The 14,169-nt window shown below is 51.1% G+C and overlaps 2 protein-coding genes across 8 annotated transcripts in view; one reads left to right on the top strand and one right to left on the bottom strand.

The window, feature by feature from the left end:
* The first annotated feature begins 176 nt into the window (after window positions 1-176).
* LOC122369299 (probable 39S ribosomal protein L49, mitochondrial) lies at window positions 177-2,975 on the top strand. 4 transcript variants are annotated; one of them, XM_043343937.1, is made up of 5 exons: window positions 177-264; window positions 563-646; window positions 955-1,126; window positions 1,608-1,732; window positions 2,523-2,975. In XM_043343937.1, the coding sequence occupies exons 2-5, from the start codon at window positions 584-586 to the stop codon at window positions 2,667-2,669; spliced, it is 507 nt and encodes a 168-aa protein (XP_043199872.1). In that variant the 5' UTR covers window positions 177-264; window positions 563-583; the 3' UTR covers window positions 2,670-2,975. The 4 variants fall into 4 exon arrangements, with proteins under 4 accessions (XP_043199872.1, XP_043199873.1, XP_043199875.1 ...); XM_043343938.1 differs by lacking the exon at window positions 177-264 and adding an exon at window positions 308-360; XM_043343940.1 differs by lacking the exon at window positions 177-264 and adding an exon at window positions 353-395.
* A 117-nt stretch (window positions 2,976-3,092) lies between these two features.
* Window positions 3,093-14,169, bottom strand: part of LOC122369296 (UTP--glucose-1-phosphate uridylyltransferase-like) — a 29,205-nt gene continuing 18,128 nt past the window's right edge. For 3 of the 4 annotated variants that reach the window (XM_043343930.1, XM_043343931.1, XM_043343932.1), the window contains exons 3-12: window positions 9,078-9,212; window positions 7,701-7,991; window positions 7,212-7,417; window positions 6,707-6,813; window positions 6,227-6,345; window positions 5,752-5,890; window positions 4,812-4,949; window positions 4,342-4,508; window positions 3,902-4,006; window positions 3,093-3,517 (exon numbers count right to left, since the gene is read on the bottom strand). In XM_043343930.1, the coding sequence (XP_043199865.1) occupies window positions 3,410-3,517; window positions 3,902-4,006; window positions 4,342-4,508; window positions 4,812-4,949; window positions 5,752-5,890; window positions 6,227-6,345; window positions 6,707-6,813; window positions 7,212-7,417; window positions 7,701-7,991; window positions 9,078-9,212 (1,515 nt within the window). In that variant the 3' untranslated portion in view covers window positions 3,093-3,409. Of the gene's footprint in view, window positions 3,518-3,901; window positions 4,007-4,341; window positions 4,509-4,811; window positions 4,950-5,751; window positions 5,891-6,226; window positions 6,346-6,706; window positions 6,814-7,211; window positions 7,418-7,700; window positions 7,992-9,077; window positions 9,213-12,216; window positions 12,309-14,169 lie in introns of those variants that run through there. The other variant, XM_043343933.1, reaches the window with a different exon arrangement.

Genomic DNA, 14,169 nt, shown 5'->3' with positions numbered 1-14,169 from the left:
AAAAGATGACTTCAATCAATTTAGTTCCATCAAATTTAAATATAAAGTCTGTAAAACCGTTTGAATCTATGCTACACAAAAGTTATTTTACTTCTTGATATCCTTAGCTAAACCCAGCCAGTGACACCAACATTTTAGACAAATATCACGCAAATAGGACAAAGTATCTCTGTTCGTTGACTTACGCTTATGAAAGTACAGAGGTCAAATGATGACTGAAGGCGAATCATTGGCGAGTGCATGGGTTCATTTTCCCGCAAACTGGTAAGAAAGAACACAATATTCATAGCATTCTCCATCCACATCTGCACAGCTCCTTCAAGGTTCGGCGCCTTGCTTGCTCCTCGGGCTCCTCCTCGGGTAATTCAATTTCAGCCAGAATTCAGCAGGATTGGGTAGATGTGTGACAGGGACTTGTGTTTGTTATCTTGGATAATATGTTTGACTCATAGTACAGTTGATGGAATATATATTGAGCTATAAGAAGAGAAATTGGAAAGGTTTTTCAAGGTCAATAAGAGTTAAATGACATTTTCTTCACTATAAATTGATTTTCTTTCAGATTTGCTCCTAAGCATTTGTCATGTTTTTAACGCACACAGTCAGGAGACTGGTAAATGCTCCTGCCAGTCATCGACTATGCTTGGTAAGCTGCATTTTAATTATTTTCATACAAATGATCAGAGCAAAAGTATTAATCTCAATAAAGGCACATTTTGCATGTTGATACTTTTTTGCATTCCTGCCTTTCACATTTTCTAATAATTACAATGCTTAGCAAGTCATAGTATCACATAGTACATTACATACATGCTTTGTGAATTATTTTTAACTTCAAATCTATTCATCTTGCAGCTCACATAGCTCAAGCTGCCTCCAGCCTACATTACAGGCTACACCTGTCCTATGTGTCTGCTCTCCTATGCCTAATATGTCTGTGTATCTGCCGGCTAGGCGCGGCGGCTGCTGCACGTCCGCCACGAGCCACCGCCTCCGGCAGAGGCGCTGCCAGCTGTGGAGCCGGTGGATGTTGACTGGAGCCACGTAGAGCGGCTGCTGCCGCGCCGAACGGTTCCCACGCCCACCGACAAAGCGGCCTACCCGTCCGGCTGGACACCTCAGCGAGGTGAGGTCACGGCCGCCGACCGGCAGAGGTCACCGGTCACAAGGAATGGAACGGAAAACAACCGCCCAGAACTCAGTTCAGCTTAGGAATGTCGTGTGCCATGTAGTGTACGTAGCTTATCAGCTCTAGTCTTTGCAGCGACGTAAGCAGTTACGCTGCTTACGTTGCGTTGGGCTCGTTTTATTCGTTAAAATGTGTAGTATGTACCGATTGGGCTGGCACATCGCCTTTCTTTCACGGCTCACGTCACAAACACGCCACTCCCATTATTGTTTGTTTCCGTATTTTTTGCCGCACACCTGCTTCCCGCCGCTGTACTCTTAAACTGGCACCGCTAACACTCTTCACTAGCTCTTACCCGTCCCCAGCCTACCTTTCCATCGCCACATGCCCGACATGCCGTCTCAGCCACCCGGTCTTAGGTCGTGGCCGCCGATCTCCCTACTAACGAGCTGACCCCACCCCCTCCCCCCACCGACAGGTAACCCGTCACTTCCATACTCGGTCCGCCGATCAGTGAACCACATGTTGCCAGTCTACCTGCGCATCATGGAGGATGGCGTCAAACGGCTCACTGTGGTGCGCAACGTCCGTGGAGATATCTGGGTACGAAGGGAAATGTATCTGGACGCGTAAAAAGATACCTTTATTCTGAGTACAGAGGGAAATGTATCTGGGTGCATAGGGAGATATATTCTGGGCACGGAGTGAAATGTATCTGGGTGAATAGAAAGATGTCTGGGCACGAAGGGAGGTCTGGGTGCATCGAGCTATTTGGATACGGAGGCAGCCATCTCGGAACGGAGGGAAAGATCTGGGAACGGTGGGCCGTGGGAGGGAAGATAACTGCCTTGAAGAGAGACATCAGGGTTCCGGGAAAATGAAAGGGTACGAAGGGAGATATGAAACGGTACGGAAGTGTTACTGCAGGAGGCATTCTGGTAGGTACAGCCCACCTCTAAAGTAATGTGCGGTTTTATCAATTTCAACAGATGGCTTCGACTGACGATTTCTAAATACGGAGTGATCCAGGAGTAGACAGCATAAGATAAACTTGCAGCTGAAAGGATGACGAAACATGTAAGCTTCATTCCAAGTTTCATTGTAGTCGGGCAAATTGTTCCTAAGAGACAGATACAAAGCATAACCACGACTGATACCGCTTATTACTTCTGCGGTGGACTGTACGTGCGAGAGATGACAGCTACGCCAGAGGGTATCTATTTATGGTAGGGTTGTGCTGGTCGTGATGTATTGATGACCCAAACTCAAACGAAGTGTTGTGGTGGAGATATGCGATCCTTCCTCTGGCCAGATGACCTAATGACCTCCCTTCCCCAACTCTCGTCTCTTCAGAAGTTGTTTGGTGTTTTAATAAGGTGCTTTCCCTCCTCAGAAGTTGCACGACGAGCTGAAGCGACACCTGGAGGAGGCCAACAGCCGCTACATCGCCTCGCGTGTCAACGAGGTCTCCCTCTACGTCCAGTTCAAGGGGGAGTACGTGCAGCAGGTCAAGGACTGGCTGAGAGAGCGAGGACTGTGAATGACGAGAGATAAAACCCCATCCAGAGACTGAGGGAGACGGAGTGAGAAAAGTGCCGGTGTCTTCAGTCAGGTTTCGTGTGTGAAAAGGGTGAATGAGCATTGTGAGCCATGCCTGGTTTCGCTTTTTTTTTAAGCGCCGCCAAAAGATACGAATTGTCACCGACGTGTTTAGGGGAGCCTTGTGAAGAATATGCTTTGTGGAAGCTGATGTCCATCTACATTCACTAACTGGTACTGTTTGAGTTCGCATCATAGGTGGTATGTCGTGAGCAAAGCGTCCAATAAATGTATGCGTGTATATGAACATGTAAATTTCGTACGGATACATTTGCAGACTAAATCCCCTTATCCATGACTATCCACTGATTATATTCTGACACTCATCCGCCGCCACCCGATCCACAAAATCCACTCCACTGCGTACCATTAGAGAGCGCGTATATTCATTCACCCTGCATACGAGCCTGCTACACACTCTTGTTAAACACACTGTTATGTACACAATATAGCGTGGCGGGATGGCATCATCCCTAGTCTAAAACCCGGGGCAGTCCCGCGCCTGTGTGCGCGCACATAGTCCCAGGTCACCCTTCTGAGCGGGACTGGCCTATAGATTCCATCTGAACCGACGAAGCGACGGCTGAGGTTCGGGCAGGGCGCGGCGGGCGCCTACATTGCACGTGGGGGAGGGGCGGTGGCCGGTTAGCGGACGGCCGGCGGGGGAGGAAGCGGGGGCGGCTAGTGGTCGAGGATGCGCAGGTTGCCCGAGATGACTTTGTTCTCGAGCCGCGCGCCGTCCGGGATGTCGATCCGGTCCCCGTGGTTGGCCACGATAATCACCGCGCCCTGCGAGAAGGGGAAGGGCAAACGGCGGTCAGAGAGCAGCAACGAGTAGCCGGCAGCAACGGTCCCAACCAACACCTACCCACCCAAGTCCGGTAGGCAACTGTCAGCCAAAATAATTCCTATACTCATGCCGATCTCGTTGTGTTGGCCAAATTCAGTGCTAACAGAATGAGCTAAGAATACAGCATATTACACGACTAAGTAGTTCATGCAATGAATATGAATACAATGCCATCATCTCAGCTTTACTAACAACTATAGAGTGGAAACAAAACTAGCCTATCTTTCCGTTTTCAAACCCATGATTTCGGTTACTCAGTTGACCAGGAAGCTGTGTGCACCCAACAAGCTGAGGATTCATTGTATAACCGACGGAGTACTGACCCGCAGAGCGATTCCCCGTCCGAAGGTGACGTCTCCGGATACTGTCAGGTGATCCAGCTCCATGATGTCAGGGATCGAGGCGAACCGCTTCAGAAACTCGGCCACCTGATAAACAGGAGCACAGAACGACGCGTGTAACAGCGACGCAAGACAGTTTACACACAGTCATTGCTCACAGCACACGCGACATTAGTGTTATAGTTGTTACGTCATTGGCCAGAAGCATGCAATGATAGGTACATGATTATGACAGTTGCAGTGTTAAGACACACCACATGATGCTTATATGATGACAGTGATGACAGTGACAGTGACAAAGTTATGACATGATACTAAAAGACATACATCACACACTACCACGGTTACGAACATCGCTTATTCCTAGCATCCCACAACAGAAATAATCAGCCCACGTCCCCCATCCCTGTCCGCTCCCTGACCTTGGCGAAGTGGTTAGGCCCGAGTTTGACGAGCGGCGTGGTGGTGAATTGTCTCAGCGGCGACATGACCAAGGTGCCCTCCTGCAGCGTGTAGAGGTTCGACATGACCAGCAGCAGGTCGTCCGTCTTCTTCACCGGCAGGAAGCGCCGCCGGGGCACGTTGATGCCTGCAGGACGAACGGGGTGTAAATATGAGGCCGGGCGGGAAAAACGTAACGCACCGTCAAAGCGACACAAGACCCATCCCGTCACCAATGTGCATACGCCGACCCAGAATGCGATTCCGTTAGCTTCCTATTGTAGCATAATCCCTACCCTATACCTAAACCAAAGCTAAGTCAACCGCATCTTCCATAATACCCACCACACGCAAGAACAATCCTCCTCATGTAACCCTTTGACTCCCTTTCGTCTCCTTGCTCGTAGCGCTCCCTCGCGCGTTCACTTGCGACACCCTCCCGTCCCCCTACCTGTGGCCCCGTTGAAGCATTTCATGGCGGCACCGACGGCCGTCTCCAGCTGAATGACGTTGGTGCCGTTCGGCAGCGTCTTGGGGTTGACGATGATCTCCATGGTCAGCAGCTCCTGCTCCAACACCCGCTTCATCGCTGCCGGAGGGGGACGGCAGGTTAGACGTCAGGATAGCCAGGAGCGCTACTCACATCGGCACTCAGCCTTTTACGGGCAGTGAGGGATTGAGAAACATTGTTGATAAGAATGAAGCTTGAGGTACTAGAAATAAGTCTAAGAATGAAGCTTGAGTTAATGAAAGTACGTCTTGAAATAAGTATTATAAGTATCCTAGCGTATGTACAAATTTAGACAGCACTGTGTCCTGCTTGTAATCGGCCATGACACTCTTTGGTCTGACATTTCAAAGAAAGCCGAGCCGCCGACACCGAGCCCGGCCGTGGCCCAGACATTAAAAGGCTAAAGCCGTGACCCCCGGGCCCACGTGTCGATCATACTGGATTCGGAGCCGCAGCCTGGCCCAGAGGCACTCGTGTTACGTTACTATCAGGGCACAGGTGTCTTCTATCCGGGGCGAAGCGTGGTTGACGTATCGGTGATTCAGCCGTCGGAAAGGCAAGAGAGTAGACGCTCCTTTGTGATATCAGGCAATTCTCCGTATGATGTTGCAGCAATATTCTTACTGATTGATCTTATCTTTGCATGATTCGGCGGTTTATTTTTATCGTAGATAAAGTACATCCTCGTGACGAAGCTTCTTTGATTATAGCCGGATTTATACCACTTGTAAAAGTGGGTGTGTTGAAAGTCTCTCACTTGGGATACCTTATCAATAAGACGACCGCTTACTCTTATGACTGAGCGCAAACATGACCGATAACCTTTCCGCAAAAATAAGAACGGAATCAGTGGAGTAAACCGCAACGAACCAGGGTTTACCTTTGAGGTTAATCCACAAATTGTTGGTGTTGAATATCCGGAACTTTTTGACCGACTTGAACTCATCGACATGTTCCTTGGGGACCTGTGCGATCTCGAGCAGTCGTACCTTCTTCATGTACTCGCAGAGCGTTCCTCCCTGGGGACGGGAGAAAAGATGTTAGTTAGGAAAAGATGGCATGACTTATCTAGATGTCATACAAGCGGAGAAAGAAAGACGGTTACGGGGCAGCCTTGGGTACAAACTATCACTGATAAACACATAATCGCACAACACATAGTTGCACACTCATCAGTTTTCATGTGTGCTAAATCTCTGATGAAAATATACAGTCAATTTCTTATCGAAATCGGCGCAGCAAACGCTTGATATATTTTTAGAATCACCATAACGAAGTCACAAACGACCATGCGACTTCCACGAGCCAAGCATTACTGCTGACGGAGAGAAAGGTAATGGGAAGAGCATCCGTACCTTGATATCGGCCCGCGTCTTGTCGGTAACCTCCATGAGGAACTCACAGTGCAGCTCCCCGGAGGGCGGGTTCAGCAGGGAGTTGAGGATCGACCGGTCCACGGTGGCGCCCAGATTATCTGTGAGCGATACACGCACACGGAGTTCGTCAGTGACCGGTCGGGCGGAGAGTGACGGGGCGGCTCACGTCTGCATGGACATTGATCAGCTGCTGGGACTGTGTGCTGCGACAATCGCGACAACGCAACTCTCATGCGTGTAACGGCTTCTTATGCGACTCTCTCACACAACTTCCTATGTATAGCTTATCATGTTTATATCCATTATCCACAATCATTCCCATGCCCTGGTACATCTATATGCTTGGCAGAAGACGAACAGGCCGAGAGAGGACTTTCACAGAACCCACATGGAGGAAATTCATAGCTTTGTGGAGTTTAAAGCTAATGTGTTAAGCCATCAGTCCGGAGCGAGTCGTACCTATGTTGGATATGAAGACATACTCTCGTCCCTCGTCGATGAACTGTTTGAGCAGGCCGGAGTTCTGGAACGACTGGTAAAAGTCGCCGTGACCGGGCGGGTACCACCTGAGGGGAGGAGAGAAAGAGCGTGGTCAGGGTAAACCAGGCTCAGCGGATTGCGGAAGGGTCGACTACTAGCAGGTCCTTCGACTATACCCGCAGTCCGCACTGCTGATGAAATATCTGCCACTTGCACTGACACATCGTCACTGACATTGACACTGATACACCGAGACTGACACGCAGGCACAAATAGATGACATAGACACTGGCAGACACTGACAACGCAAACACTGACAGACGACACACCAATATTGAAACTCCCCCATCATCATCGTTACTAATACTGACATGCGACACCGACTATGACACCCTCATCGACACTGACACACTGACACGTCCAGCTGCAACACCCTCCCACCCACGCCCACTCCACCTCCCTCTGACCCGCCCGCCCAACTCACGCCTCCGGATCGTCGTTGGTGTTCATGGTCTTGGCCACGGGTGTGAGCGTCTCCCGGTTGATCCGCGGGTACTGGCTCTGGTTGAACGTGTATATCTTCACGTTGAAGCCGGTGTACTTCCGCAGCACCTTCTGCGTGTCCTCGTCCGTGTTGAAGGAGTTCATCAACACCAGGGGCACCTTGCAGTTGTAGGTGTTGTTCAGGTGCTGTCCGATAGCGAAACGGGAGAGAACAGGTCAGTGCTCGGGCTTATCACACGGGTCAAGACTCAAGGGTCAATCTCAAAGAGCAGGCAGTGCTGAAGCTAGACTGTCACAAGAGCAGTTTCCAGAGAGTAGACAGCCCAGTGATTCCGTATAAAAGCCTGTCTGGAGACGGGTGGTAGCAACCAGTCCCGGCCTCAGCTCACTTATCCAGACCCCATTCACTTCGCAAATACCCAACCCCCTCACTTCACCCTCACCTCACTTATCCCTCACCCCTGCTCACCTCAATCTGCTGAATGGTCAGGTCGAGGAACGTTAAATCGTTCCGCACCGCGATCAGCGACTTGGGTCCCTGACATCCCATGGACGTGCCCAGGCCACCGTTCAGCTTTACCACCACCAGTTTATTGAGCTGGTCTTTGATCTGGTCCGCTGACGGCTCCGTCAGACTGTCGTACGATCGAATGGTGCCGTCGGTGATGGGCAGGATGTTGTCCCACACCATCTGGGGTCCCTTCTCGAGGATAAACCGAGAAAACAGCCGCTGGAAGCCGTCCATCTGCGACCGGTAGTCCTGGGGGCGGGTAGTGGTGGTCAAATTATGAGTACTGGGATCGGTAGTCCTGGGGGCGGGCAGTGGTGGTCAAATTGTGGGTAATGGGACTGGTAGTCTTGGGGGCGGAGAGTAGTGGTGATTAAATAGTGGGTACTGGGATCGGTAATCCTGGGGGCGGGTAGAGATGGCCAAATTGCAGGTGTTGGGATCGATGCTTGTTAGAGCCAAATCGTAATCAGTTGTGAGAACTGGAATAGATTATCATGGGAGCACATAGCAATGATCAATGGTAAGTACTGCAACCAGCGCTCCTGGGAGCAGATACTAATAGTCAATACGGGAGTTTTCGTGAGCAAGCGGATGGTAATGGCCAATGGTCAATGGTACGAGCATGACCTTCGGCTCTGGTGTTTGGTGGACGGGGTGCCGGCAGGGGCGTTTATCCTTTAAGCCGTTGGTCTTATCGTGCCTAAAGGTGATCTGAATGGCTAGGTCAGGTGGCTGGTTTCATCAGTCCCGGGGCTGGATTACATCAACAAACAGTGTTCACGGCAGATCACACACCGGACACCTAAAGGGGCCCGCTATAACGATAGGGAGTTACCGTTCTAACAGGGGTTCATCAAACAGACTCAATGGGAGAGGTCGTAAGAAGGACAAACGTTACATTGAAGCACCCGTGACCCCTCCAAGAACCCCACATCCTTCAGATAATCTGACGACATTGCTTGGTACATCATTTTTATCACTCCGGTATATCTGATTCGAGTGTGAGTGCCGTGTGTATTTGTGACGTGGGCACGACCACCGAGAGTAGCCACTTGAGGATGGAGAGGCCGGTCATCCCAATCCATGAAAGTCCTAAGACTCAGATTAGTCACCAATTCTCACATCATCCAATACCAATCACAACGTCCACCACCGCCCCTCCGAACGTCTAATTCTAGAACGCCTACCAGTTTATAAATTCAAATATCTTCCCTTCTAGACACCGGTAGTCGGTAAATCAGTCTCTGTCTAGTGTGCCTTCTTCCACACCGCCCCAGCTACCATCACGCCGAAGATGTAACTACCCACCCCCGCGTTCTCCCTCGCAGCACTCACCTCCCTCAAGCCCTCGGGAACTGTCATCATGAGCTTATCCAGCTCTGTGCCCATCCGGATCTGGGCATCGCGCTTGGTGAGCTCCTTGAAGGCGGTGGCGCCCGAGCCGGAGCCCGTCCGGCGGTGGCCGAAAACCTGAACAGAGAGAGGTGTCAGTACAGGAACACAGAAAAGAGTATAGCACAGGGGTCACGACAGGAAGGTAGACGGTCCGACCAGGGTAAGGGAGCTACCTACTAAAGGGACCATAGAGACCACAAAGTATTTATAACACAGCGTGATACTGTATCTGGTGCCAGAGTGCACCGGGGATGAACACGTAGCCCCACATTTGGCAAAAAAAAAACTGAATACTATACAGTCACAGCCAAACCAACTCGACATGTGCCCATTATTACCGGAGAGGATCTCGGCACAGGTGTAGAAACGCGTTCTCACTAACGCAGGCGGAATTGCGGGAAAAACATCCCCATCAGCAAACTGGCGCGCAGTGTAACACACCACGCCGGACATTGCGTGTTACACAATGCACAGTGTTGTGAATTGTGACGTGGCTGAACAAACGTCAGAAGTAGAGGTGTGACAAACTGCTGATAATCCATCGGTTCTAAGCCAGTACCGGCAGATCTGATAGTACTACATACATCGTGCAGCACAGTTCAGTAACAAATATCGGAATACTGCCGGTAGTTGCAGGAAACTGGCCGATGAGGAACATTTTGTCATTATCGGAATAGCTACGTATTGCCACTGCGTGAAAATTGAGGCAATAAGTCATTATCGGCATTTCATTATACCGGTCAGCGCAAGTTGCACCATTAATCAGCATCCTGCTGAGCCAATGTGGGTACATATATAAATTATGAATACAAGCCACGATTGGCTTATGTCATAACATGTCTACGGTATTTTGGCATCGCTTCGCATTCATCAAAGCCACGATGCCCATTGGCCTATATTTCAAACTACAACAGGCAATGTCGCATCGCACAAATACTATCATACAGAAGTTGAGCCCCACGTTCCAGATTCGCTCAGATCCCGGTCCCCAGTCACTGTCGGCTTCTCCCCTACCGTCAGCAGCAGATCCCAGTGAGACGGGTCCCACGTGGAGCTGATACACTGCGCTGCAGGCTGCCGTTACATGCAGCCGGGGAGGGGAGGTGGCTAAAAACCCAGCAGGCCGCTGTCGACAGGTGCAGAGAGCTACACGGGCAACACGGGAGCGGCACAGCTGGCCGAAACTCCTCCCCTCGACGGCTGTCAGACACAGCCCCCCCCCCTTCTATCCCTCACAGAAGCAGCTGTAACAATGGCTATACTACTGGATGATTGTGACACCCAGGCCAGGTGAGGTCAGATCGGGCCGAGCTGTTCTCAGTGCCGCTCGTTCAACCCAATCACGCAGTGAGTCGCCGTTCAGGATCATAGTTCCGTATGCTAATAGAGTTTGCACAGCCAGCAGCACATACCAGGCCAGTACCATCAAACAATGTCTGCCGGCCCGGCGACTGCGCGTGGCCAGTCACCAGCGTCTCCAGGCAGGATAGCCGCCCGCTCGTCCGACCCGTGGCCTTGATGACCAGGCCAGGTCCGCGTGGCACGGGAGGCGCCTGTCGTACGACCAGAGGCGTCGATTGATGGACTGACACCGTGTCCAGACGAGAGCGACCCAGGCCAGGCGCACGCCGCACAAATATACAGGCGGGACGAGCGCTGCCGGCGAGCCGCATGGACTCCGGACCACCAACCGCCCCACATGGCACACTGACCGAGGTCAGTTGCTGGTCTGACAGAATATTGTCTCCAACCGACAGACAGTAGATTCTTAACCGTATGAACCAACCCGACCAATAGGCAGCCCAATCATACGGTCTTTTAGACAGTCCAGCAAGCATTTCAGGCAGGTAGGCACAGTTTTCTATCTCACTGACAGCCTATAGGCTCGGTTCCACCGAGCACCAGTGACATCCTACCGTCACTAATCGTCATCATTCACCAATCGCTCCCGACAGGGACATGGTCCTATCCAGGGTCGGCCGCTGACCCGCACCGCTCCAGCCACCGGATGGACGGCCCGGGAGTTTAATCTAGCATACCAATCGCCGGTCCTGACGCTGCCGCCGGCCACATGACCGTCGAGAGTGGGCGCACCGCCGTCCGCGTACTACGCAGTGCGTGCGCGCAGCCGGTCAGCCACCGTCGCTACTCAAGGTCCAACGGGGGCATAGCAGTGGCCGGTCAATCACCGCCACTAATCACGGATCAGCTGAGGTCACAGACGGTGTCGGGATGCGACGGGCGCTAAGCGAAGCAATTAGCGCGAGGTTTCGGGGGATGATCACTTAAAGAGGGAAAGACGAAGAAAAATAATGCGATATTTTATTAGCTCATCTTTGAAGTAGATTTGTATGTTCAACCATAAAAGTTATGAGGACCAAAAATCACAAGGGCGGTCTAGACATCAAAAGCACGAACGAATGTTGGACTAAGCCGAACTTTGGTCTTTAGAATTGTGGGGTCACGCTGTTGTAAGAAGCGCTGAACACCATCGGGGAGCAGCCTGCAGTTGCACACGTGTGACTCGCGAAACGCATGAGTGTCCACTGTCCCTTGTCACTCACTCTGCCAAAGGAGGAATAGTGAAGGTAAGCAGACCCCAAAAGCGACCCCCGACGCCGGCTAGCATCACACCTGATCAGAAGCTACAACAAAAGCTGGAAGTTTGACGAACAACATGAGGAGCCACCCAAGCCGACGTCCATGCTTGGAAACTCACCTGATAGGAACTGGCATGGAGTCCCGCGTCGATGCTCACGGTACACTGTGAGTTAGTATCCTCGCCGAGACGGGAGTTAATATCGTCGGTGAATCGAGAGTTAGCAGCTTTCTTAGGCGGTGAGTTAGTGGCGGAGATGCGTTGGGAGTTGACAGCCATGGAGAACCCGGAGTTAGTATTGTCGGCGAGTGGCAAGTGAGTGCCCTCGGTAGGTTGCAAGTTAGTAACCTCCGTGATTTGGGAGTTAGTATTTTCGGCGGGTTGGGAGATATCGCCATCAGCGATTGACGAGTTAGCACCCTCGAGTGGCGAGTTATCACTCTCAGCGTCTGTCGTCCCTATGCCGGCCCGGTTACTCACAGAGTGTGCCGGCATGGTGAACACGCGAACAGACGGCGCTAATGGCACAGCTCCGGAGACACCTCCACACACCTCGACAGCGCACGCGACTGTGGCCCGCCGCCGCCCCGTCGCGTCGGCCGCGTGGTATCTACATGCTAGTGGTGCAAACCTCGAGCCCACGGAGCCCGCGTAAGGTTCAATTCGGAACGATCCTCCTTCCGAATTCTCGGCGCTCATCACTTGCGGGAAAACCTTTTTTCGTGAGAATCCTAAAGGATGTACGACAAAAAATGTTGACCGCAATCAATACAACAAATACGTCGGTGTTGACTGAAAATACCTAAGGATGAGGACTTGCGGAGGTGACTGACGAATTCCATGTTGAATGTATCGAATATGTACAGACTGACATTAACCCAAAGTTTTATCGCAAAGTCGAACCTTGTAGGTTCCCTTTACCACCGAGGAAAAAAGGATCAAACAAAACGGCATGAGTAGACGAATTACGATAGAATCGAACAGCTGTCCCAAACCTGCTGACAATGCTCGACAAAACCCAAGTGTTTTCTTTCAATACATGTCACAGGTGTACTCAAAGCCTCAGCCGTTTGAATGTCTTTTCGCCAGTAACACCTTTTACCCTATTGTTTTTGGCGCTTGTAACGTGTGCGGGATATCGCTGGAAAGGACACGGCTGACTTCAACCAGCTGACCCAGGTGCGACAGATTGTCATCGTAAACCAGCAGACGTCAGAAGTGGAACTTCAGCTAAGAGCCATTGGAGGCGAGTCATAAGTCAGACTCCAGTCGTCAGCCAACAGTCAAGCAGCAATCAGCCGACAGCTACCGTCCGCCAGCCACCAGCCACCAGCAAATAACCGTCATCCACCAGCTGTCCATCAGAGTCCGTCATCCGTCAACCGTCAGAAATCATCCGTCATCTGCCATCCATGGGACCGATCACCGACAGAGGGCCTCCGAGGTGCATTTGTCTGTTTGTCTATGGCGGAGCTGTCCAGAGTCCGGCAATGGTGGCGGGTCGCGCGAGAGTGGCACACCAGAGACGTGCCACCAGCGAGGTCGGTATTGGCAGACCAGAGCCCTCCACCCAGCGAGGTTGGAAGATCGGTAGTATTGGAAGACTGTCAGATCAGGACCGTGAGACCATGACCGCCAGAAGAGGACTGTAAAGCGAGGACCACCAGACCAAGATAGTTTAAACACGACCCAGGTCAGCACTCTGGACCATCAGCTTACCGCCACACCAGAACCGGCCAGCCAGGACCGTCAGATCAACAGAACCGGCACACAAGGGATGGACGAACACCGGACACCAGGCAAAGCTCAGCTCGCTCCATGAACAGGTGAGAACGCTCAACTATCCCGCAGAAAATGACTGGAAACGTAAGAAAATTGTGTAGACACGCATGTGCGTGCCGCTTGCAGTCAATTCCATGTGTCTGTGGCATATTTAAAGGTAGTGTGCCACCTTTGAAAGATTTCCCATTTTATTTTTCCTAGGATAAGAAGCTTCTGTTTTTACCTAATATCGCAAAAAAAAATCAAAAATGGGCCTGGAATAGTGCCTTTTTCGCCTAAAAGTTTTTCGGTTTTTAGATATGTATAACAACTGTAGTGGGCTCACCTGCAAACAGGCGTCGGGCAACAATCGCGAATGCGGCGCACTTGTGACAATAAGCAAAGGTCATTATAGTGTTACGACCATACGACGTACGGGAATGAGTTATCAGCTGTCTAATCGTAGACAACACAATGTCGAGCCTTAAACTGTAAGCCCGTATTGGTATTGTTTCTTTTATTGGGCTGTCGAACATTATTTATGGTTTGAAATATGATTTTATGTAAAATAATTGATATGAAAAAGCCGTCTTATAAGTTATGACCCCATTTCACCACACGCAAGTGGCAGAAATGACAATGATCAGCTGACGCATTTTTCTTGGCCGAAGT

Source organism: Amphibalanus amphitrite, unplaced genomic scaffold, assembly GCF_019059575.1.
Source record: "Amphibalanus amphitrite isolate SeventyFive unplaced genomic scaffold, NRLGWU_Aamphi_draft 001024F_arrow, whole genome shotgun sequence".
NCBI lineage: Eukaryota > Metazoa > Arthropoda > Thecostraca > Balanomorpha > Balanidae > Amphibalanus > Amphibalanus amphitrite.
This window is presented reverse-complemented; position numbering and strand designations above follow the sequence as displayed.

What these genes read in the sequence shown, in the direction of transcription:
- LOC122369299 (XM_043343937.1), top strand. Translation starts at nt 584, where the DNA reads ATGTTTTTAACGCACACAGTCAGGAGACTGGTAAATGCTCCTGCCAGT. An exon ending in CCAGTCATCGACTATGCTTG is followed by an intron (nt 647 to 954) that starts GTAAGCTGCATT and finishes TCTGCCGGCTAG; the next exon opens with GCGCGGCGGCTGCTGCACGT. An exon ending in ACGTCCGTGGAGATATCTGG is followed by an intron (nt 1,733 to 2,522) that starts GTACGAAGGGAA and finishes TTCCCTCCTCAG; the next exon opens with AAGTTGCACGACGAGCTGAA.